Raw genomic sequence first — 26,578 nt, 5'->3', positions numbered from 1 at the left:
GTATATATTATTTAAGTTCTTTTAAGTTTTAAGTTGTCATGTCCAGCCCAGAAGGTGGTAGTTTTATTAGGTCTGATTTCCTGGCCTATTCTGGAAATTTAATGAGGCAGGAATGAAATCTAATCAGATTTACTATAATATATGTAGTACCAGAAAAATCTAAACCTCTAGTCTGTATTAAAAATAAACAGAATGGTGATTTCTACCAATATATTTTCTCATTTAATCATTAAAATTCTACATGAGAAGGCCAATTAAGAGAAAGCTGCCATCAAGTGAAAGCAGCAGCAAGTGTGAAAAGTAAAGAAAATGTCACAGTATCCAAAGGTATCTTGAAGTTTAAAAACTATATAAATATACAACACAGAAATTGTTTGGGTTCAGTAACCTAATTTTCAATAACACGTGATTCAACTGCAATACTTTATTACCATCATAAAACATGGGCAAAAATGAAAAGGGATCTGCAGCCCAAGTCACATGGGGATATAAGAATACCTGGGTCCTAGGTGCTCAAAACTGGCATCCCAGGGAGTTGAAGAAATGTAACTGGTGTATACTGAAGGAACTTGAAGATATGACCATAGGAACATTGTCAACGAACTTTAAATTATAAAGCAATTTGTCTTTTTTCCCTAAAGTGGGAAAATATGTATAGGTATCAGAAATCCATGCTATATTAAGTGTATATAAATCAAAATTTCAAAAATGGTTCTTCAGGTCATTTGTAACAAGTTAGGAAACAAAGCATGGGTTTCACAAAGATAAGAACTAACTTATCTTAGAAAAGACCCATTAAACTTCCAGAATAAAGACATGTGGATATAGTGATAGGCCACTCTTGGTTTCAAAAAACTTTTAAGAACTTCGGCAACAAGGGCCTCTAATATTGACATCAACACTCAGCGATTTATCTAATTTTAACAAGGAATGTGTAAGGTTTTAATGACAGGAGAAAAATACCCAGTTATGTAAATATGTACCTTAAAATAGAGTGCTGATTATTAATTCAGTAGTAATAGCAATTTACCGGAAGTTTTAAGAAAACAGAACCAAACTTTAAAATCATCTATCAACACTACAAAGGGGGAATATAACAAATAGTTAACTAAATGGCTATTTTAAGCAATCCACATGGACATTTAGAATTTTCAGCCTTAACACAAACTACCCAGTTAAGTGTGCCCTGGGAAGTATAGTCCTTCTTCATTCATCGTAAGAGAAATAATGGCTTAGGGAAGTAATAATGTCTAACACTGAAAAACTATAATTAGGCGAAGATATTGTTTACAAACCAAATCAACATATTTGATACAGCAGCCGGGATATAACAGAAGATTGTGTAGAAATGAATCATACGTATTTGTATTAAATCCCTAAAAGGCACCAGCCTCTAGTGAAATACCTAGAATATGGTAAACACTCTAGCATTTTTCTAAATTATTCAAAGAATGACCTGAACAATGGGAAACAATACACCGATACAGTTTTCAGGTAAAATAGTTAACTGTCAAACCAGAGACTAGGATATATTTCTGAAATGATGGGTTTTCCTTTAGTATCTTCAATTACAGTACGTGACATTCTATGACTACGTGTTCACTGCAAAGAAATTAAATGTCTAATACTTGTTTAAAAAGTCAAAACAATAGGGCCTCCCTGGTGGCGCAGTGGTTGAGAGTCCGCCTGCTGATGCAGGGGATACGGGTTCGTGCCCCGGTCCGGGAGGATCCCATATGCCGCGGAGCGGCTGGGCCCGTGAGCCATGGCCGCTGAGCCTGCACATCCGGAGCCTGTGCTCCGCAACGGGAGAGGCCACAACAGTGAGAGGCCCACATACCGCAAAAAAAAAAAAAAAAAAAAAAAAAGTCAAAACAATAATTTAGAGAAACCTAGAGTCATTAAATGATTCATAAATACAGAAATGCATTAATAGTTATAACTGTTCTTCTCATATGAATACACTAACATGATTGTCAGTAATTTTAAAGAACTACCTATCAGATTTCAAAATATATCACAGTTTGAAAGGAAGAACAAGACCCTAAAAGTACTCACAAACTTTCGAATATTCACTAAAAAAAGGAAAACACAGAAGCGCCCCCTATAAAGAATAATGCAGATGCAGAAATGATCCTCTCTGTTGATTAATGGCTTTTCAATTGAAAAGGAAATCATGAAGCAACCACACAGAACTTTATATTCAGATGCAGCACCATGATCTTATATTGCCATATTTTCTTGGGTTAGTGTTTCTTGTCATCTAAAGTACAAACTACAAACGGTTCTTCTCAGATATTCTAAAAGCAAGGCTTCAACATCTCAAAATTTAATACTATCCTAGCTCATAGATTTGGGTTAATTTCAAGTGCGTGAGCCATAAAAGAGAAGAAAACAATGTGATTCATAAACTAAACCCATTGTTACATAATTGTAAGAAACTATCAATTCTCTCCCTCTTTTCCTCACCTCTCCAGGCACTTCATTCTATAACTCAAAATCTCAAAATACAGTTGACCTTTGAACAACTGGGGGATTAGGGACACCAACCATCTGAGCAGTTGAAAACCCATATGTAACTTATAGTAGACCCTCCATATCCTTAGTCCTTCCAAATTCATGGATTTAACGAACCATGAATCGTGTGGTATTTACAACTGAAAAAAATCCATGTGTAAGTAAACCCTTGCAGTTCAAACCCATGTTGTTCAAGGATCAACTGTAGTATGTTCTAATTAGGAAAGCAGTTTTCTCTGCACTCTTTATACTGTAATTATTTTAAATAAAGCTTGATTCAAAGGCCTCTGGTAGCCTTCCAACCAAAAACATTACAAAAACCATTTTTCCTTTGAAACAATATAAACTTTTTGGTCTTCAATAAAAGTGATACATTTTAAAAGACTTAACAACTTACAGGGACTTCCCTGGTGGTCCAATGATAAAAGAATCCGCCTTACAGTGCAGGGGACGCGGATTCAATCCCTAGTCAGCGAACTAAGATCCCACATGCCACGTGGCAACTAAGCCCACGCGCCTCAACTACTGAGCTCACGTGCTGCAAGCTACAGAGCCCACACACCCTGATACCTGCGCACCACAACTAGAGAGAAAACCCGCATGCCACAACTAGAGAGGAGCCCACGAGCTGCAACAAAAGATCCCGTATGTCACAACTAAGACCTGGCCAAAAATCAATCAATCAATCAATCAATCAAAACAAACCCAAAAAACAACAGCAATTTCAACTAAAAATTGGTATGCAGGGTTCAAAAATACCCTGAGACAGTTTATTATGAGTGGATAATTATGTCCTGTATCACCACTTCCTTACATGAACTCTTGAAATCTGTAAGTTAAAAGTACTTGATGAATTGAATTCTCAGTAAGTCCTTTTAAATGCAAAAATTTGGCAAATTTTCGAATTAGGTGAAAAAACAATGATTTCAAATAGAAAAGATTCAATTCCTACCTGCCACAGCACCAAATGCCAGAGAGCCACTCATTTGCAAAGCCTGCTGTGCTGCTGGTGGGATCTGCAAGCCCGTACCTGTAAAAGAATAGGTCTTAACATCCTTGCTTTGCTAAGAGCGGGAAAATCCTAGTTTTCTGGTTGCTTAATACCAAAGTCACTTCATTAAAACAAATTACAGTGGTCTTTGGTAGCAGGGCAGGTGAGATTATTTCCAGGATCTCCTCGGATATCAAAATCCACAAATGCTCAAGTCCCTCATATAAAGTGGCGTGATACAGTCTGCCCTCCGTACTCACAGATGCAGAACACACAGATATGGGAGGCCAACTGTACAGGCAGGACACAGTATTAAGCACTGCAACTAAATTTATTCTGAAGTATGAGGATTTAATTATTATAGAAAGCAAAAGAAATCCTGTAACATATGCTGTGGTACTCAAAAAGCACCGTCATAAAGTAGATTCCATTATAATTAAGGCAATGAATTTCACCTATGAAACCACATGTGCCGTCCAAGGATAACAGTCAACCCCAAAATAAGAAAAAATAATTTTGCATTTATTTGTCTACATGGTTACCTTTCTCATTACGGTATCAACAAATCATTCACAGCACTAGGATAAACTTACCCTCTGCGAGTCTAGCCATTAACTGGAGACGACCAGTTGTTCCCAAGTCAATTCCAGTCCTTTCTAGTTCATCACTGTCCAAAAATGAGCTAGCACTGGAAGCATCAGTACGTTCAGTAACATGACCAACTTTCATTGGCCTTCCTGCTAGCTCAAATCCATTAAGTTGTTCCAAAGCTTTCTTGGCACATTCTGAATCAGAAAACTATACAATTGAGAGGGGGATAAAAAGTCCAATAATTACTTATATATGAAAGGTAAAGAAACCCTTACTTATTAAAGCTAGTATATTCAATAATTACATCTGCAAGGATGATAAAGTAACAAGTTCAGGCTATAAGTAATATAACCTAAATTATCAGACCACCAAAGTTTACGCATATTAGATTTATTAATGTGGTGGTTTAAACGGCAAGACATTATCAAGTAATGACACCTGTCTTTGGGAATAAAGAATCTCAGCAAAAAATGTGAAAAGTAGTTTTTCAAATATCAAAACCCTTTTTAATATGCTGGAATAAATAATGTTGCTTCTTTTCTCTCATAGAAGTACACTATTCAGGAAAATTAAAAGTTCAACTCAGGTTTTTAATACAAAACTTAATTTTTAATACAAAATTCTGGGTCACTGTTTTATTGCCAGTTAAGTAAGCATTAGTCTTAATTTCAGGATGCAGACACAAAAAAACTTTAATTCACACAATTTGGTTTTAATATAATGGAAGAATGGGCTACATTCTAATTCCACAGCTTCATCTTTCATCAGAATGTTGAATTGTTTAAAAGTAATTTTTTCCCATTATTGAGATGGGAACAATTACAGATAGTAGTTACAAAATATAAAAACATTTAGACACAGAACAGAACCATGTAGATTTACATAATCTTGCTTTAAAAAAAATATTTATTTATTTGACTGCACCAAGCCTTAGTTGTGGTAGGCGGGATCTTCATTGCCACATGCAGGAGCTTCGTTGTGGTAATGCAAACCCTTAGCTGTGGCATGTGGGATCTAGTTCCCTGACCAGGGATCCAACCCCGGGGCCCCTGCATTGGGAGCTTGGAGTCTTAGCCACTGGACCACCAGGAAAGTCCCTATATAATCTAGCTTTGCATACAGATCAGTAAATCATAGGAAATAGTTCATACTTGATTTATGTTAAAAAATTAAAATGCTCTGCAAAATGTCTTGTTTACATGACATTTTTTTTTTTTTTTTTTTTTTTTTGCTGTACGTGGGCCTCTCACTGTTGTGGCCCCTCCCATCGCGGAGCACAGGCTCCGGACGCGCAGGCCCAGCGGCCATGGCTCACGGACCCAGCCGCTCCGCGGCACGTGGGATCCTCCCGGACCAGGGCACGAACCCGCGTCCCCTGCATCGGCAGGCGGACTCCCAACCACTGCGCCACCAGGGAAGCCCTACATGACATTTAGTAGTGTTCTAGTGAAAATATGGCCAGTGAGCAAATATTCAAGCACTAAATCTAGCATATAGAATACTAAATACTTTAGATAATAGTAGGATGAAATATTTCTAAGTTTCATGTAAAATCCCATAAACACCTTTTTTTTTGGGGGGGGGAGATCATGCTAATGTTACTAGTAACAAAATAGCATGTTAGTGTTTTATAACTTTTTTCTTTTCACCAACACACACTGAGGTAGATAAAATCCCACTGAACAGTGGAACGTATTATCACTACAGAATAGGTTTCAATTTTATTTAAATTTGGTTATAAGACACAATTGTAATTTCTTGATAAAATCTGGGATCTCTGTATTTTTAAAATTTTTTGTGTACAATGGCAGCAGTCATAACAACTGCATTTTAAACTAAAAATGTGTTTCCAGCACTTTCCAAGGTTAAAAAATAATTTGAAAAACTGTTCTCATGTAACTGGATTGCATCATGAACATTAATATATAAAGAGTTTACTTTTAAAAGGGCACCTCCATTCACAATTATTCCAAGCTGCCACTTCATACCCTATTCAGGCACTGGGCTTCAATGGTCAGCTACAAACACTTTTAATAAGGCAATCCTGGTCATGGTTGTCCGACGTGTCCATATAAAAAGTAAGAGAATTCCAAGAGACCTTTATGCAACTAACATCTTGTGTCACAAAAGAGACTGAAGAAGTCCTAAAGGAGTGAATGACTTCAATTACATGAAGAGTTGGCTAAGCAAACCGACCATAAACAGAATGATAACAAACTGCTTTAAGTTTCACATTTGGTGGACACCTTTAGCTACTAAGAATTGGCTACTAACAGCAAAATAAGTTAAACCACTTGAAAATATTAACCTTACCTCCTTCCCCACTATCAATAACCAACAAAGCTTAACACTACTTTACTCAAATCAAAAACTTTTAAGTCACGTTAATCATGGTCAACTGCTTACCGTAATAAATCCGTACCCCTTGGATCGACCTGTTTCACTATCCATCATAAGCTGGATGCTTTCAATCTACAAATGAAAACCACAATTATTATTTATATAAATGAAAGAGGGGGGGCAAAAGTATTTTACCCCTTGAAACATGATTTTAAAATGGCTCCCCCCCCCTAAAACATAATAGAAAACATATCACAATCCCTCATGCCCAAAAAATCTTCTTTCCAGAGGCCGAGGAACTTCCTAAACAGGAAGTTATGCACTGGGGAGTCTTTTGCATCAAAAACCACTAAAAATCTGAAATCCTTTGCAGAATACAATGTTAAAAACGAAATCAACCTTTTTTCTTCCCCTTTGCTAAAATACACCAAATGTTAATTCTCAATTATGCCACACACAATAAATTGCCTGAAATGTTGGAATAACTAAAACAAACAACTGGATGTGGTTGATGGTTGCACAACACTGTGAATATGCTACAAAGCAATGATTGTTCACCTTAACTGAGGGAACTGTATTTACTACATCACAATATCCCAACAAACTCGGCCATACAAAGGAAGCATGAAAAATTAAAATACAGCACCCACATATTATATTTCATGTTCTGGTTGTTTCAGGAACGTATTCATTTTGTAATGACTGACCAACTCATACAATTATGATTTGTGCACCATTAATATGTGTGTATTTCCAATAAATATAAAGCACTCACAAAATTCAACACCCCAACTTTATCATTATTGACACATAAAACAGTTTAACGAAGGGGTTGAGTGGGGTAGTGAAAAAAAACAACGAAATGTATATCCAACAGCCATAAAGATTAAGTAGTGGACAAGGTACGACAGAAAGCAAGATTTTTATTCATGGCCACACAATGAATTTTTTAAACCAGAGCACAGACTACTAGTAACATTTATTCTAACCATCTTTTCTAAAATGAGGAGAATTAGACTTACCCTGGGGATTCGTTTGAAAAAAAAATGCATAAAAATATCAAATTACTATGTTGTGTACCAGGAACTGTTAGTGTTGCAATTCAACTGTACTTCAAAAACAAGCTCATGGAAAAGAAGATCAGATTTGTGGCTACCAGAGGGGTGAGGGGTGGGGGGTGGAGGGCGGAGCGAAGAGTTAGATGAAAGTAGTCTAAAGGTACAAACTTCCAGTTATAAGATAAATCAGTACTAGGGATGTAATGTATTATTAACACTGCTGTATACCATAAATTAAGGCTCAAGAGTAAATCCTAAACGTTCTCATCACAAGGGAAAAAAATTTGTTATCTATTTCTTTAATGTTGTATCTGTATGAGATGACAGATGTTCACTAAACCTATTGTAATAATTTCATGATGCATGTAAGTTTAATCACTATGTTGTACACCTTAAGCTTAGACAATGCTGTGTCAATTTTATCTCAATAAAAAAAGAAAAAAATGAGAACTAAATGGGCATAAACAGTCTAATTCCTTACATATTAAGTACAGAGAGGCTTATATACCTTTAAATTTTCAGTAAGAAAAACTATCCCAAGAAACAAACCAAGAAAAAAATCTCTTGCTCCAATGCACAGTACATTTTATCATCCAGGTTGATTTTTTAATAATTGAAGCTAATACTATGCACTTCACTGTAGCCTTACAAAGGTTGACAGATTCTGTCTTCAAATGCTATCTTCAGGGAAACTATCTTGATCTAAGTTGTCTCAAAAACTTTATAGAGGGCTTCCCTGGTGGCGCAGTGGTTGAGAGTCCACCTGCCAATGCAGGGGACACGGGTTCGTGCCCCGGTCCGGGAAGATCCCACATGCCGTGGAGCGGCTAGGCCCGTGAGCCATGGAGGCTGAGCCTGGGCGTCCAGAGCCTGTGCTCTGCAACGGGAGAGGCCACAACAGTGAGAGGCCCAAGTACCGCAAAAAAAAAAAAAAAAAAAAAAAAAAAAAAAAACTTTATAGAACCACTCCAATCCTAACATTAAAAACATGACAAAGCAAATAAATTATTGTGCAGTTACATTTGTTTCAAGATTTCGGATCCACTAAAAAACTTGGGACTTACCCTTCCAAAAGGCTCAAAGATCCCCCGAAGCATATCTTCAGTTATGTTAAAGTGTAACGAGCCCACATAGAGCCTCATAGGTCCAGCACTTCCCTTTTGTAGATTGTTTGCCATTGCTGCAGCTCTGTTTTTTTCTGCCTACAAGTTAGTTAAGACAACACATAAGGCACATCACACACATCCATTTAAGAATGAATAAATACCATTTTGAGCAGAGTAGTAAATCCCACTCATACCTTAGGTTTGCTTAATGACAACTGATATCATATTATGCTAAGTGTAAGTCACACATAAAAGAATATTAGGGGACTTCCCCGGTGGCACAATGGTTAAAAATACGCCTGCCAATGCAGGGGACATGGGTTCGAGCCCTGGTCCAGGAAGATCCCACATGCCAGGGAGCAGCTAAGCCAGTGCACCACAACTACTAAGTCTGTGTCCAGAGCCCGCAAGCCACAACTGCTGAAGCCCGCGTGCCTAGAGCCTGTGCTCCACAAGAGAAGTTACCGCAATGAGAAGCCCATGCACCACAACGAAGACCCAACGCAGTCAAAAAAATAAAAATTAATTAATTAAAATACATACATATTAAAAAAAAGAATATTGTATTATTCCACTTATGTGACTAATTACTGGCACTGAACGGTACACTTTAAATGGTTACAATGCCAAATTCTTAAAAATTTTAGATTTTACTATATGACATTTTACCACAATAAAAAAATTTTAGATTAACTTTTAAGAGCATATACAAAACTCATATAATGCAACTATGCAAGGTATTTCATATATAAAATGTGATCAATCAACACTACATTACTTCCCTGGTGGCACAGTGGTTGAGAACCCGCCTGGCAATGCAGGCGACACGGGTTTGAGCCCTGGTCTGGGAAGATGCCACATGCCGCGGAGCAACTAAGCCAGTGCACCACAACTACTGAGCCTGCGCTCTAGAGCCTGCGAACCATAACTACTGAGCCCATGTGCCACAACTACTGAAGCCGGAGCACCTAGAGCCCATGCTCCACAACAAGAGAACCCATCGCAATGAGAAGCCCGCACACCACAACCAAGAGTAGCCTCCGCTCACTGCAACTAGAGAAAGCCTGCACACAGCAACAAAGACCCAATGCAGACAAAAAAAAAATAAATTAAAAAAAAAAATTTTTTTTAAAGCCCTATATTATGCCAATCTAAAGCAGCATCCTGGTAACAGATATGCCAAATGTGGAAATGTAAGATTATCTCCTGGAAGTGTTAAATACACTCATCATTCATGTGCTCTCAATATCACTGTTACTCAACATACAGTACACCAACTGGCTGTCCATCTTAAAAGGACTTACGTCAATATAAATCAAACCAAGTAAACCATTCAGTTCAGCAGTCATTTTTTCCCCATACCAAGTACTTCTCAAAGGAAATAGTTCTCAATTTATATTCTAACACAAACTCCTTTATTTTAACTGGGGCATAATAGGAGGTTTAAGTTAAATGAAGTCAAAATATCATTTATCAATGTGATTCTTCTGAGCCCTTTGCCAGGCCAACGTACACACTATTAGGTTTGTTCTCCATCACGGGAAATGAATTGAGCAATGATTCCCCCCAGACTGCTTCCTAACAATTATTTTCTTACTGTGACATATTATCAAATGATAAATACCCAATATTACATACTGCTAAAACACACTATGTAGGACCTACCATCATCTTTTAGAGATAGAAGGTAGTAATCTGACCAGAGTTACAGCTTAACAGTGAAACTGGAATTTCACTTAAGATCTGGTTATAAATTTTGTGCCTAACTACAAAATGATGTAAAAGCTTGATGAGTAACCAGAGTTTTCAGGAGTTATGAGGAGTATTTGTTTCAGGGGTTTGAAAAGGAACGAACATAACTATTGTTATTTTGTATTGCTCAAAAAATATTCTTTAAATCCTTAGGAATTCTCTGGCAGTCCAGTGGTTAGAACTCGGCGCTTTTGCCACTGCCATGGCCCGGTTCAACCCCTCGTGGGGGAACTAAGATCCCACAAGCCGCTCGGGAAGGCCAAAAAAATTCCTTTAAATCCTATATTCTCCATTTTAAAAATCTAAGTTATCAGGTAGTCACAGAAATCAACTTGTTTCTTAGTACAAAAAGGTACTGATGAAAAAAATCAAAAAAATACTTTCACATTAATATACTCAATAGTGATATATCCCAATTTTTCCATATCTAAATGAACTAAAATATTAACACTAATTTCATTTTTACAAAGGCAACACTCATTTATTGTGGAGCATCAGTAAAGAGGAATTAAATCATAATTTGGATTATCTTAAAAAACATTCTCCAAATTAGTCTGAAACATCTCACTTTCAAGAAATGCTAGAATAGCTAGCTGTTCAAACTATTCTTAACATTATATAAAATCTTTCACAAGTATGTATTTTAAAACAGTGAAAATATTAAATTTACTAAAAATGTCAAAACCATTCCACTTAAAAGATAGGAAGGGGCAAACATGTTCTTAGATGCTTCTATCCCCAAATAAGAAGTCATCACAAATCAGTAAAATTCTAGAACAAGTTCTCAAGTCTTTTCCATGAAATAGGTATTTAAAACTTACATTAAAATGGAACAGGATGTTATTAAGAATACACAATTATCAAAGAAATCAAGGCAAATTTTTTTTTAAAAAGCTACCCTGAGAACATCTGGCTTATGGTAGGAAGTGGTGATTGTGTAAGGCTCAAGGCATTACAACACAACACTAAGCAACAGGTTTCTAACACTACCAATGATCAAATTCTTAACCAAGAAAAAAGTTACCTGTGATGCCTGTACTATGATTGGCACTCCTAAAACCCGCTGGCCAGTTAATCCTATTGCTAGAGGCACTGAGCTAACATCGACAAATTCCACATAAGCAATTCCTTTGGAACGTCTTGAATTTCTATCAGAAATCATCCTCACATCTCGAACCTAAAAAGAAAACACACACTTTAGGTTCTGTTTGTGCAACCATTCACAGTAAGTATAATAATTTCAAAACACAAGAGGCATATTAATGATACTGCAAAGCAAGCCATTAAAAAGATTTTTTTTAATTGGTAAATTTGTAGGCCCAATTCATTTATCAACATACATCAATTCCAACACTATTAACTTCCAAGTGAGGCAAAAAGAAATGGTACAAAAATAAATTCCCTGGACTTCATACAGTGGCTAAGACTCTCCACTCCCAATGCAGGGGGCTGGGTTAGATCCCTGGTCAGGGAACTAGATCCCACATGCCACAACTAAGAGTTTGCATGCTGCAATTAAGACCCGATGCAGCCAAACAAATAAATATTAAAAAAAAAAAAAATCTGTCACACTGACAATTACTAAAATGTTGTTTGCAGTTTCTACTTAAATTAGCTCTGAAAATAGGCTTAGATTACCTTTCCTACTGTGGAGAAAAACTCTTCCAAATCCCTTGGCCGAATTCTTGCTGCCAGCTGCATGCAGAAAACGGTCCTTGCATCTCTTTCCTCAGGAGTCAGATTATCAATAGGCTCCCTAACAGGGGTAAAGAATATAGAATTAACTTTATAACTTATTCTTTTAAAATAACTTTTAATGTACATTTTCAGTAAACAGAATAAACTTTCCTGAAACCAATCTGTCACTACTCGCAAGCCCATTTTAACTATGATGTATATAAAATGTCCATAAAATAATTCTATGTGACTCAATGCCTTCAATATGATGATAATTTCTAAATGTCTCTTCTGATAGTATCTTACATTATCAGGACCAAAGTCCACTGGCCTGTCAGTCTTACAAATGGTATTCTCTCCAGGATAATAAAGGGCCAATCAGAAGCCTGAGAGTTTAATGATAGTCACAAGTAATAACCCCTGAGTCCATACTAATGTTGGACTGGTCCAAATTAGTAGAAAGGATGGTTCCCCAAAAGGAAATCATAAAATAAAATTAAGTTTCATAATCACAAATGACAAACTTGAGAGTAAAACCCCAAGTGATGAAGACTATTTGACTCTAAGAATTTTTTTCACAAACTGAGATAGATACATGGAATACTGAGGCAGCTGTCTATCAGAATTAGATCAGTCTTACTAAGACTCTACAAATTCAGTACCCAAAAAAATACTTGATGGTTATAGAATACAGAGACAGTAACAATTAGCAAGTCAAAAATGAAAAGCAAGAGATTATCTAGCCAAATAACAATAGTGGGATTTAATTTACTCATGCTTACAAATAAATGGTGTACACTTCTAAATTTACAGAGGAAACTATAAGTGCCCAAATATGTGAGGAAAGTAAAAGAGCACAACAGATAAATTTAACTTAATGAATGTCAAGGAAAAATAACAATGTCTACTGACATTATTATAAATAATTCTACTAAGATTAAGGTTCTAAGTAAATCCCTAAAATTGTAAGCATAACCCTGCTCATTCTTAACCATGTTCTGGACATTCTCCAGAAGAACTTTACAAAACTCACGTTACATCCCCTTAAGAAATCTGCAAGTAATTTTAAACCTATTACCATAAAACAGAGGTACAAAGCTGACTATATCCAAAGAATGAGAACTAAACGGGAGTTTTCCCATGAAAGAAAACTAAATATTAAACAAAAACTCAGTATCTGTTACAAAGAGCGCCTTTAAGAACACTGAGGCTATCACTAAATCCTAGGATTAGAATACGTCAAAGATAGACTCAAAAGTTAAAAGGTACCTTTTAAGGGAAGCCAGAACATCAGTAAAGAACAACGTTATCATGTTAACAAAACGTTCCTTGAACCAAAATGGTAGACTGGATAGATAACTCTTATCTTTTTTTAAGAGGAAAATACCTCGCAGAAACACTCAAAAACATAGTATTACTACTTGAAAACAAGTCAACTCGGTTACAATTTTGGAAATTAAATACTTTTCTCAAGTAAGGGAGACAAATGATAAAACTCATGACTATTTCAACTACTTTCCCACAAGAAGTTATTTCAATAACTTAAAATTTATTAACTCCAAAGGTGAGTCAAGTCTAAAGTTTTCTACAGCTACCATTAAAAAATTTTAGATTGCCAACAAACACATGAAAGAATGCTCAACATCATTAATCATTAGAGAAATGCAAATCAAAACTACAATGAGATATCATCTCACACCAGTCAGAATGGCCATCATCAAAAAATCTAGAAACAATAAATGCTCGAGAGGGCGTGGAGAAAAGGGAACACTCTTGCACTGCTGGTGGGAATGTAAATTGATACAGCCACTATGGAAAACAGTATGGAGGTTCCTTAAAAAACTAAAAATAGAACTACCATGACCCAGCAATCCCACTACTGGGCATATACCCTGAGAAAACCATAATTCAAAAAGAGTCATGTACCACCATGTTCAATGCAGCTCTATTTACAATAGCCAGGAGATGGAAGCAACCTAAGTGTCCATCATCGGATGAATGGATAAAGAAGATGTGGCGCATATATACAATGGAATATTACTCAGCCATAAAAAGAAACGAAACTGAGTTATTTGTAGTGAGGTGGATGGACCTAGAGTCTGTCATACAGAGTGAAGTAAGTCAGAAAGAGAAAGACAAATACCGTATGCTAACACATATATACGGAATTTAAAAAAAAAAATGTCATGAAGAACCTAGGGGCAAAACGGGAATGAAGACGCAGACCTACTTGAGAATGGACTTGAGGATATGGGGAGGGGGAAGGGTGGGCTGTGACAAGGCGAAAGAGAGGCATGGACGTGTATACACTACCAAACGTAAGGTAGATAGATAGTGGGAAGCAGCCGCAGAGCACAGGGAGATCAGCTCGGTGCTTTGTGACCGCCTGGAGGGGTGGGATGGGGAGGGTGGGAGGGAGGGAGATGCATGAGGGAAGGGATGTGGGAACAGATGTATATGTATGACTGATTCACTTTGTTATAAAGCAGAAACTAATTAAATAAATAAATAAATAAACTTAAAAAAAAAAAAAAAAAAGAGTCATGTACCACCATGTTCAATGCAGCTCTATTTACAATAGCCAGGAGATGGAAGCAACCTAAGTGTCCATCATCGGATGAATGGATAAAGAAGATGTGGCGCATATATACAATGGAATATTACTCAGCCATAAAAAGAAACGAAACTGAGTTATTTGTAGTGAGGTGGATGGACCTAGAGTCTGTCATACAGAGTGAAGTAAGTCAGAAAGAGAAAAACAAATACTGTATGCTAACACATATATATGGAGTCTAAGGGGAAAAAAAAAGGTCATGAAGAACCTAGGGGTAAGACGGGAATAAAGACACAGACCTACTAGAGAATGGACTTGAGGATATGGGGAGGGGGAAGGGTAAGCTGTGACAAAGTGAGAAAGTGACATGGACATATATACACTACCAAATGTAAAATAGATAGCTAGCTGCATGGCACAGGGAGATCAGCTCGGTGCTTTGTGACCACCTAGAGGGGTGGGATAGGGAGGGTGTGAGGGAGGGAGACGCAAGAGGGAAGAGATATGGGAACATATGTATATGTATAACTGATTCACTTTGTTATAAAGCAGAAACTAACACACCATTCTAAAGCAATTATACTCCAATAAAGATGTTAAAAAAATATATAGCTATCCTAAAAGGGAAATAAAAGCACATGTAACATCTACACATTAAAGTGGTAATTTCTGTTCCGTTCTTCTCACATGCAAGTTATTGAAAACTTAGAAATTCACATTAATAATACTAGAATTGGACATCCCTGGTGGCGCAGTGGTTAAGAATCCGCCTGCCAACGCGGGGGACATGGGTTCGAGCCCTGGTCCGGGAAGATCCCACATGCCACAGAGCAACTAAGCCCGTGCGCCACAACTACTGAAGCCCTCGCGCCTAGAGGCCGTGCTCCGCAACGAGAGGCCACCGTGATGAGAAGCCCGTGCACCACAACGAAGAGTAGCCCCCGCTCGCTGTGACTAGAGAAAGCCCAGGTGCAGCAACGAAGACCCAACTCAGCTAAAAATAATTAACTAAGTCTTTTAAAAATTAATAATGCTAGAACTGCAAAACGAATCAAGATTTAATATGATCCAAATTACTGTATGTCATTAAATTTAGCAGTAGCATAAGTTGTAAAAACTTTATAAAAGCTAAAAGTACAAAACAAAGGAAACAGGGAAAACAGTTACCTCACTGGGCTCTTGTCTTTTCTGAATGGACTTTTGCTTCGGGAGCGTCGTCTGCTGCAAAGTTAAAAAGTTTCAAAAGTTACCCAAACAAGTACACCACATTAGTTCCTTGAAAAACAATTTAAACAATTCAGAAGTATGTTTAAAAACCTTAATTTGATGCTATGAGGCAACCCAATCTTTCCTCGGATGGCACTGTTAAATTTTGGTCCGGAGCTAAAAAGGAAACACAAAATTACACTAGTTACAGGGTTAGGGTCTTGCTAAGATCGCGTTCATGCGCTCTCCAGCAAGCTTAACATTGTTTAGGCTGCTTGTTTTCCACCTCAATTATGAAGAGGAAATAAAGAGACTTTTTGTTCTCTTAACTCTATCCCAGGCAAACTGCTCTTACAGTTATCCATCCTGGACCACTGAGAGGTGCCAAGACCAAAGGTTACAGCCTCAAATTTTTTAATATTCTGAAAATGCTCAATTTTCAGTCTAGTTCTCTTTAACTACATATTTATGAATACATTCCTGAGATTTAGGGGGAAAAAAAAAAGACCCAAAGTGAAAATTATCCTCAACTTCCCTCACACCAGGACTAACTATAATTAACAATTTGGTGTGCATCTTTGCAGATCCTTCCTAAGGAATACACATGTGCTCATATATACATACATATACATATATTCAGTTATGTCTTCTTGTTTGAGGAACTTTTTTTTTTTCAGGCCACACCGCGTGGCTTGTGGGATCTTAGTTCCTCAACCAGGGATCGAACCCAGGCCCCAGGCAGTGAAAGCGCAGAGTCCTAACCAGGGAATTCCCTTGAGGAGTTTCTTTTAAAATATAAAGGAACTAATTCTTTCCATAATCATGAAACTCCAACTTTTTCATTTAACAGTAAGTCTCCAAGACTGCATATAAGCATACGTAGCATGTCACACACTTCAGTTCTTTTTGACAAAATAGTCCATAGTAAAGATGTGAAGGAAGTTCATCAATCCCTCACGAAAATTTTTTTTTCGGGACTTGACATATTAAAGGAGTGTTTTCGAAAAAGATCACAAAAGTTAACTTTTTAAAAAGCTTTATTCTGTAGTCTAGAATATTCTAAAAAGGCCCAGTAGTTTATGGCCCTTTTATTTTGAAAGACCAAACTAAGTTAAAAGGTCAGATCAGATGTCCCTTAGTGCTCATCCTGCTATCCTTTACCAGATGGGTAGCAAAATGAAAATATATGGTGGTCTTCAATCCACATTTGGATTTGTTTTCATGGACTCTACATGCACGTATAACACCCAAGCAGTTCCAAATAAAATTGTATTAAATGGGTCCTTTGCAAAGCACACTAAAAGTGATCATTAAGAATATATATTTACTGGATAAATAAGAGTCTATAAGCTATTTTCTTTCCCCTTCAATTATAAAAGTTTCAGTTACTGCCTTGGTAGTTAAAAATCACCTGAAACCAAACATAAGAACCAAGTGAGTTTAAGTCAGACCAGAAGCACAGGCTGACTTCAAGTATTCATCACTGATCAGAGATAATAATATTCAGAATTTATTAAAGTAATCCTTCCCCCCTATTTAGTTAATTCTGGTAAAAAAGAATGCAGTAAATTTTGATAAATTGGACAAAAAGCAAGTATTTTCTAATAAAGCACTCAGACTTAACATTGTGGTCCTTTTTAAGCTGTTAAAAAGTTTATAAAATAATCAGCTAAGAGGACCTTAGAGAACAAGAAGTGGAATCCTTTTTATTGAAAAACCTGAATCAGAACTCCAAGTGTTACTAACTTTATTGGCTTCAAATAACACCAAAACATTTCATCAATAGCAGTATTGTGGGTGCTCTCATTTACATTCTCTTCTCATTCAAGACTCTAATAGCCTGTCAGTGGTTACCTCCTTCTTAAAAGATGAGAAAACTAAAGCTTAAGAATGTTTCTTACAGTGTTTAACCAATTTAAAGAGCCAAGGCTCTGATTCAGGACTGTTGTCTTTGAATTCAATCTTAAACCATTCAAGTTTTAACGTTAAAGCTGTTAATTTTAACATATCCCACAGTTTACAACAGTATATTTACTAACAGGAAAGAACATCATAAATCACTAGGGACTGTTAGACTGAACTGCTTAAAGAGTTGCAAGAAGGCTCTTTCCAGTCATTAATACATTTTAGCTTTTTAAAAATTACTATTAACGAAACATTTCCAACATGTTTAACCACATCAGCATTTCCATAGTGATTCAACCTTCAAAAGCAGTTTTAGTGCGTTCTTACTATTAAAACACCTTAAATACAAAGATGTGCGATCATTATCAAGAAGCATGCACTAAATTCACAACTGGTCTGTCATTTCAGCTGAAAACAGCCACACAGACAAGGTTGTTAACTATGTATTTGACTGACTGTACATATTTGCAATTTGTATCCATCTGAGCTTTAAAAACTTTATGTTCAGTAAAGGATACTGTGATAGCTCACAAACCTTTAAGCTTTCACGTATTTGGCACTATAATATCAAATCTTTGTTTAAAAAGTATTTTAGTGCTTTAGTTTGAATTGGCACACAGTAATATTTTTAGATGGAGTAACAGAAAATGTTCTGCATGCCTAGTAAAACAAACATTATGCATCTGTCCACACACTGCATTTCTACTGGACTTTTCAATGCCAAAATCCTTATTTAATACTTTTTAACTGATCATATTGAAAAATAAAATTCCACAATTCAAGTCACTCCAGTTACGCTGCTCTCTGGATACCAAGAAAAATCTCTCAAACCAATATCATCATAATTATAGTTACATACTAAGGACTTCTGTAGCGGCCTCTGAATCTGCGATCTCGACTTCTTGAACGGCTCCGTCTCCTTTCTTTGCTTCTACTTCGCTTCCTTTCACGGCTTTTGCTCTTTTTCCTTTCTCTATCTCTACTTCGCTTCCGTTCCTTACTTTTGCTTCTTTTTCGTTCATGACTACGACTTCTGCTCTTGCTTTTTTTCCTCCTGAGAAGAAAAAATTCACCATTATCTTGCTGATTTAAGAATCTGCAAAAATATACTTCCTTTTATGGTCAGATATATTTTGCTATATTTACTATCATACAATGATACATAATAATCACTTATGGAAAAATAATTCCTAGGTAAGGCAAACAACACCCCACCTTCACCTTCTACTACTGAAAATCAGCAGCCAGTTGACAATGAATCATTTGAGTGAGAGGGACTATAATGATCTTTCTTGAGAGTCAGCTAGGGCTTTAACAAGGAGAGGACTTATTGGTAGGTATAAATAAAAACCTGAACTTTTAAATGTTTTTTTTTTTTTTTTTGGTCATGCTGCACAGCATGCACGATATATCTTACGCTGACCAGGGATCGAACCCCATGCCCCCTGCAGTGGCAGCACAGAGTCCCAACCACTGGAGTACCAGGGAAGTCCCGTGAACTTTTAAATAAAGTCTATCGTATCTGGCCAACTAAGTATAACTGTAATCCAAAACATACGGTAATAGAATCAAAGTTACAATAGAATACTTTAAGTATTAGTGTTGGATCATATAAAAAAGTTGCCATTAAATACACTAATTTCTCTTAAGTAAGCCAATTTTGACCCAATTTGCACATATGAATATTATATACTTTCAAAGGGCTATAGAGGCATCACTATTTCGGTTTTTATGGGCAAAATTATTACAAATGACAAAGGACAATAAAACTAATGCAGTAAAATGCAATCTGACACTCCTAGACTTCAATGTGACCACTTCAGACACTTTCTTTTTCAAGTTACAGTGGGTACACCAGATATTAAAATATGCCATTTTTATTCCAGTTTATACAAGCCTGTGGGGTACAACCAAAAGGAAGAATCAACACCTTTATAAATCTTTATAAATTCTCAAGCTCTGAAAGGTAAAAAAGCCCGTCAGTCGTGTATCTTCCTATTCATTTCTGTATTCCTAACAGCATACCACCCACTCATTCCATAATTTTTATAATCCGTACCTCTGTCATCACCCAAATTTTAGAGGTGCCTTCAGATATTTCAATATAAATTGAAAGACATTTCAAATTAAACTTATCCACTTAAATGTCATTTTGTAGTGGCTCAAAGATTATGAAACATTTTGACAACTACATCATTTGGAAATTGAATTAACTGTTTAGTCCTTATCAAAGCAAAGTTAGCACAAGAGCAATTGAAGTCTGCCTCAGAGAACCTGTAAGCAGGTCATCTTAGAGTGCATTGAAAATAGAAAATGAAGACACCCACCTTCTGGAATCTTGAAACCCACACTCCAATCACAAGGAGATGTAGAGCTTTCCAAGGAGGCAGAAACTTTGTCTAAAATTTCAAGATAATCCACCTGACTGTCAGAAATGTATATGCTAGGTAGCACATGACAGAAAATTAGGCTACACTCATTACTTATACAGACGTCATCAAAGCAATGCCCAGAAGGGCAACAGGTAACATTCCAACTTTGTTGCCTAAAAACCTGAAACTATCTGTTAGACTAAAAAATTCTCTCAGATAGCTGTAATAAAAAATCCTAAATATTATCAATTAGGGGACAAAGTAAGGACTCCATCCCCCACAAAAAGGATAAATAAAGTTTTGCTCTGCTCATAAATGGCCCATTGCAGAGAGGCAGCCAACCTCCCAAATTACCTCTTCTTAGGCCCAAAATTAATTGCGCCAAAGGAAAGGACTCGAAAATTGGAGAGCTAATTTCAACTTAAGGTCTTTCTAGGACTTTTTATAAATGAGTCCCCACCCACATCTGAAGGCAACCCCAGACAGGTAAAAAGACAGCAACATACTAAGACATTCAGAAATATAATCCTCTTTATAAAGCCCAGACAAAAATTTAAGGGTGCAAGAAAGCAGTGTACTTCTCAATAACAAGATGAAGCTTCAAAGAACATTTATTAAGTTAACTAAAGAAGGGTGATCAAAATCCACACTAATAGTCAAATCCTGTTACAACTTAAAAGGGACTTTCCAAAGTCTTTAGTGGCAGTGGAATTTTGTACTGAACATCATTGAAGTAAATGGTCCACTGGGCTGGGCCTTTGGACTTTTTGGTTATATGGCCTCTGCTGTAAAGGTGTTTTGCTATAACTGGATTTGACCTCTTCCATGTAAGAAGATCTAAATTTTAAATGCAAAGTACTCTGGAAAATAAGAAAAAAAATAGAAAAGTCATTTATTCCAAAATTTATAGATAATCCACACCACAGTAGCCAATATATTTCAACTGTGTCATTTATTGTTTTTTATCCTTTTTTGAGAAATTCCAAAAGAGCTTAACTGAATGGATGCTGGTTGAGACTTTGCAAAACTGGTTATACTAACAAATAATACTCCCATGAAGGCAAGCTCAGGTACTTAAAAAGGCATACTTTGAGGTCTTGCCAAGCTCAGGGGTACAGCTTTTCAGAAAGAAGGCTAAAAGACAACCAATTTGCGTTAATATTAAACTTAGTTCCTTTTACTATTACCTGAAATCAATTGAGTGTATGTACTGAGAATTACTATTTTTTAAAAGAAAACATTTACTTGTCAGTCAACTCTCAATTTCTCATAATGTGCATTTTCTTACTACCTTAAAACTACATCCCAATACTCAATGGCTTTTAAAAAACAATGAAGTTTTAGGATGAAAAATGCACATGGCACGTTCCTTTGGTTAAGAGACCTAATTTATACTAAAAACTAATACACAAGAACATTCTGCTTGTTTTATAATTTATGCCTAAATACAAAAAATTTTTTCTAGGTAACTTTCAAATTAATTTGAAAGATTAATTTCCTTCAGAGAAAAAAATGGCTTAACAGTTACTGACTGACCAAGGGAGTCATTTATTTAATCAGCTTTAACTGAGAATGAGGAGAATGAGAAGTCTGACGGAGAAATAATTTGTACATTTAAAAAGACACTAGATAGCTGAAATTTTGAAAAGGTTCTTCCCTTAAACAAAGAATCCTATGGCCAATTAAATTGTCCGTTCTTCTATTTAGTCCCATTGGACCCTTTACATTATATATATAAACACCACTAAGTAAGCACCAGTCATTGAGAGCTTGATGCTAAATTTCCTTGTAAAAGACTTGTAGTCTTAATGAGCTTAGTTGTAGGATGATTAACAAATATAAACTGAAGATGGTATTAGTAGCAAGGAATGACATGTAAGAATGGTACAACAAAGAAGGCATGTGCCCTATAGTGTAGGTCCTCATTCTTTTGGCACTTAGAGTGAGATCTTTATCCATCCACTTGGCCTGGTATCTAGAGATTGGATAATTTCAATTTATATGGTTACCCCTTCCTGGGTTTTCTTTTGATTACAGAATTGCAAATCACAACGATTAATTAGGAAACTTACTTTGGTAAAAGGTCTAAAATCAAAGGACATTATACCACGCAAAGATTGGTTGACTGCCTCAAATTATAACAATTGAAGACTAAACCCAACCCAATACCCTTAACGTGATTAGTGAGGAACTATAACAGACTCCCACCCAAACAGAAAAAATACAGGACATGTCCTTCAAATTGTATCATTCTGATCCATTACTACAATATTCTAGGGGTAAGAATATCGGTGTAGCAAAACCTGGACAATCCAGTCTATGTCCTCATCTATTTTATGAAATTATATTAACCTACCTTACAAACTTGTGAGGATATTGAGGTAGTATATTATGAAGCACTTAGAGCTCTTAGAAGGAAGCGCCAAAAAGAACCAAATAAGTGGCTTATTCTACATCATTTTTCATTATGTATTATGGGGTCATGAACATGACAGAACGTTTGAATATGACATCACGAAGGCTAAAAAAATGTCTTAATGCTTATAATACAGACCATGTGATGTTAAGACTCAATGATTTTAGAGCTGAAGGAAAACTCCAAGAACACGATCAAATTTTATAAAGTGCAGCTATTTAGACTTCTTATATACTATACTCTGTACTAGTCTGTATCAGAGTTCCTATTAAGGGTTACTTCTTTAACCTAAATGACACACATAAATATTCATAGTTTCTTGAAACTCCATTCTCACTATTAAGTCTATCAGAGTTTAAAAAGCTTAAGAGGACGAAAGCCATGTAAGAGGAACATTAAGAAGTACTTAAGTGTGCTGTAACGTTACTACAAAAAGAACCTTTAGGAGCATAAATAATTCACAGCTCTGACTCCTTTAGTAATTTATGGCAAACAATACTTCTCCATAGCCTGGTTATTACCTTCTTCTTTCTAACCATCTTCAGTGTATATAGTAGTTTTATTGATAACACTGATAAAATAATATTAAGCCGAAGTTAACAAATTTAAGACAAAAGACAAGCTCTAACACTAGAACTCTTATCCAGATTGTCATGGATGGACTTGGAGGTGAAGGTGTCCAAAAAGTCCCTGACACCAATTCCTGAAATTAAGGAGAGAGTCCATAGTTTTACATCCTCAAATAGTGTCTCATCCCAGAAGGTAAAGAACCTACTTTTCTAAAAAAGGCAAAGAAACCCTTCAGGAGAGAACCTTGGGTTTGATGCTTTAGCCACAGGAATACAACTTAAAATCTCAACCACATATAGCTCCCCCCAACCCAGGTCCCTTCTTAAAACTTACTTTTTGCTACGTTCTTCATGGCCGTTGGCACTGCTCAACTTGTTCTCATCCTAAGCAGGGTTGATAGAAGAACATCATGAGGACGAAGTGGTAACATTTCAAGTTGTCAAAGGGTAAAGGGAATAGGAATAAGAAAATACAAAACAATTTTTAAAACTAATTACTTATTTATAGTTTAACATGGAAGGCTATAAAAAAATTTAGATGGATATGTGTTTAACCACTTTGTTGCTTACAAATTAAGTCATCAAGATACAAAAATAAAAAGGCACATTAACACGTTAAATTTTATTTTCTTACATAGTTAGATAGTAAGTTATCCAGATTTACAGTGTTGAAGTGGTTAAATAGAATTTCTATAAAACATGAATGAAGTCCTGTTTTGAGTTTTATTCCATGTGCTATGGCCCCTTTGGTCAGTACCATGGCTCTATTTCTGCCTAAGCCCCATGTGGCCATGCTAGCAGCCAGCCACTATCGATTTCCTGTGACCGATGCCATTCCTGAGATCTTCGCCCATTTCCGTTGGAGGGTTGGGACTGTAAGAGCTTGATGCCACCTCTGTCACACATCTCGCCCTGAAGCAAACAGGGATTCACACTGCTTTAGTAATGTTGACTCCCAAGAACCCAAGAAAGTCAATTAATAATCGACCAGTCCTACTTCCATACCTGTTTACATGGAATTACATCCATGTTAAACTAAGACAGAATCTTAACATTAAAATAGAAAGTAGCGCTTCAAGAGTCTAAGCATTACAAAACTACATACATTATTCAAAGCTTTAAAGAATTCATCCAAATTGGTACCACATGGTCGAGCTATACACTCCAAAACAAATGTATTATTTTTAAAAGGTTTAGCGCAATGTTTATTTTAAAGTTTGATCACATCAGTTATAGGAGTATAAGTGCTAACTTACAAAGCTTACAGTTTGTGACATCAGTGATAACGCATGCATACTGCTATTTTCACCACCAACTGGTGAAAGAATGAAAAGACACTTTTACTGTGATACTGAAATGGGTCAAAGACTGTATTATTAGTCAAAATAACTCCTTTGTAGTTTTTTTGTGTGAAATATTATGACAGGGACTAATTAAAAATAAAACAATATGGAGAACAGTTAAACAGTCATCAAGTGACTCAAGTTGTGATAGTGCCTCTTTTGCTTTAAGAATTTTTTTTTATTCAGGGATCCAAGAATTTTAGTAATTTTTAACTGAGCAGATCATCACCTGCCTGTTTTAATATTGACTATTACCAGTCTTATGTATAGGATAAATTTTTAAATCTCACCCATTTCTTCTTGTAAGACTTGTCTTATTTAAAGATTTGCTTGCCACAGACTGGTTATGCTGTGTTATTCTTGGACCCCTGCTGCTTTCCCAAACCACTACATTCACCTTTTTGCTATACCAAACTGGAGCTGGTAATTCTTAGTTGAGTCATTTTACCTAGGGGACCACGGTACAGCGATAAGTCACTCAATTACTACCTTATGATTGACAGTTCACACTGGAATCAAAGGTGAATTCATGGGAGTAGAGGTGAGATATCGTTAGGCAAGTCTACAAAGAGAGATAGATGGGCATTTATTCATCACGCTGAAGTGAAACTACTGCACAATATTATTACATCAATAGCATATATTTACTTTTGTAAGTTACACTTAATGCATCTCTGATAAGATAAATCAAGAGGGCTCCGGGGAGGTTAGTTTACATTTCAGCAGTAGTTTCGTGAATAATGCTAAATTAAGGAATAGATAAACCTCACCGACTTGTTTTTTCTCACCTTCTTGTAAGGAGCCTCAAGCATTGCTTCAATATCAATATCGTCTGCCATTTTCTCTGAACGCCTAGGTAAAGAATAAGAATGAAAAATTCAATGAGTAAACAATTTTAAATTTTGCTAAATTTCCTTCTTACCGGACATATTCCAAAACTTCAGAGACGCCCCACAAAACGACTAAGGTGGGACAACGCACTTTAGTAGGCTTGACAATTAAACCTGAAATGTCCCCAAGACCGAACACGCTAAAGCAGATTAAGTATCCGATTTTTAAAAAGCCTGAAATGCCTCAAAAAACAACCCGAGAGCATCGAACGAAAGCGCCTCTTTCCGCGCAAAACCCCGCGCTGCCATTTTACGGGCAAAGGGAAACTCCCTCGGTTGGGAGGAGTTCGGTGCCAAGGCAGCGTTCGGCTGGCGCCATGTTGGGAGGTCGCGGTCGTCCCAGGCCTCGAAAGGACCGGTCGCCATCTGCCCGAGGCCTCTCTGGAGCCCATGCCACCCGAAAACCCTGAAATCCACCCGACCGGAAAAGAAGGGCGCGGTCTTCGAAATGAAGCCCATTTCTCGAAAACCTGCCCCCCCAACCCCGTCGCTTAAGATCGGCTAAGGAGTGCCCCTCAACCCAGAAAAGAACCACACCTCAGAAAAGCCCTGCAAATACGGGGGTCCGCGACGCCTCCTTACCTGTGCGGGCTTTCGGGGCCCCTGCGGTGCTCGTATTCGGAAAGAGGGGGGTTGCTACTGCCGCCGCTGTTGCTACTGTTAAGCCGCTAGGCCCAGGCCGCAGTACCACCCAGCCCAAATTTCGGGCTCCTAGGGCGGATAGGCCCAAGAGAATCTAAAAGAAACAATGGGATTAGAGGAGCCCGCGCGGGAGTTCAGGACGGCGGCTTCGGCAGCGGAGGATCCACCCCTGCGACAGCGTCGGCAAGCTCTCTGAAATGGCGGCCGCGGCTTCCCCGTACTAACATTCACCAACACACATACACACACACAAACACACGGGGCCTCACAGAGCCCTCAGCACGGGCTCTCGCGAGAAGCTTCTCTTAGTTTCAGTCCGGAGCAGCGGAAATATCGCGAGATCTAGGCATAGGGCCCAGCGACCGTGGCCTAATCTCGCGCAATGATTGCGCCACGGATATTCCCATCCCCCACTCAGGGAGGTGCTTTTGACTCCCCCTCCAGATTGGCGTTCACATCTCGCGAGATCGCGCAAGTTGCTAGCGCAAAGACAATTGGTACGCTTTCTGTCAATCTTCTAGAAAACTCACCGTTGAGTGGAGCATGGTGGTCACCGCCCCCTCATGGCGCCTCCCATCGGCTATCAGGAGGTTTCTCCCTCAGCGCTGACGGCTTTCCCCCCCTCCCGGGAGCCTCCCACCTAGATGTC

General features: G+C 37.2%; 1 protein-coding gene across 6 annotated transcripts in view; it reads right to left on the bottom strand.

Moving 5' to 3' along the window:
• Nucleotides 1-26,183, bottom strand: part of RBM39 (RNA binding motif protein 39) — a 30,337-nt gene extending 4,154 nt beyond the window's left edge. For 2 of the 6 annotated variants that reach the window (XM_081255891.1, XM_081255893.1), the window contains exons 1-12: nucleotides 25,870-26,183; nucleotides 25,186-25,249; nucleotides 23,389-23,438; nucleotides 18,557-18,751; nucleotides 15,904-15,969; nucleotides 15,754-15,804; nucleotides 11,994-12,111; nucleotides 11,380-11,532; nucleotides 8,562-8,699; nucleotides 6,506-6,571; nucleotides 4,102-4,306; nucleotides 3,470-3,547 (exon numbers count right to left, since the gene is read on the bottom strand). In XM_081255891.1, coding sequence (XP_081112017.1) covers nucleotides 3,470-3,547; nucleotides 4,102-4,306; nucleotides 6,506-6,571; nucleotides 8,562-8,699; nucleotides 11,380-11,532; nucleotides 11,994-12,111; nucleotides 15,754-15,804; nucleotides 15,904-15,969; nucleotides 18,557-18,751; nucleotides 23,389-23,438; nucleotides 25,186-25,236 — 1,171 coding nt within the window. In that variant the 5' untranslated portion in view covers nucleotides 25,237-25,249; nucleotides 25,870-26,183. Of the gene's footprint in view, nucleotides 1-3,469; nucleotides 3,548-4,101; nucleotides 4,307-6,505; nucleotides 6,572-8,561; nucleotides 8,700-11,379; nucleotides 11,533-11,993; nucleotides 12,112-15,753; nucleotides 15,808-15,903; nucleotides 15,970-18,556; nucleotides 18,752-23,388; nucleotides 23,439-25,185; nucleotides 25,250-25,869 lie in introns of all 6 variants that reach the window. The other 4 variants (XM_081255894.1, XM_081255895.1, XM_081255892.1 and 1 more) reach the window with 3 other exon arrangements.
• Between the last annotated feature and the right edge of the window lie 395 nt (nucleotides 26,184-26,578).

This window comes from Mesoplodon bidens, assembly GCF_964165515.1.
Source record: "Mesoplodon bidens genome assembly, chromosome: 15".
In the NCBI taxonomy this organism is placed as follows: Eukaryota; Metazoa; Chordata; class Mammalia; order Artiodactyla; family Ziphiidae; genus Mesoplodon; species Mesoplodon bidens.
The sequence above is the reverse complement of the archived record's forward strand: the minus strand, read 5'-3'. Positions and strand labels throughout refer to the sequence as shown.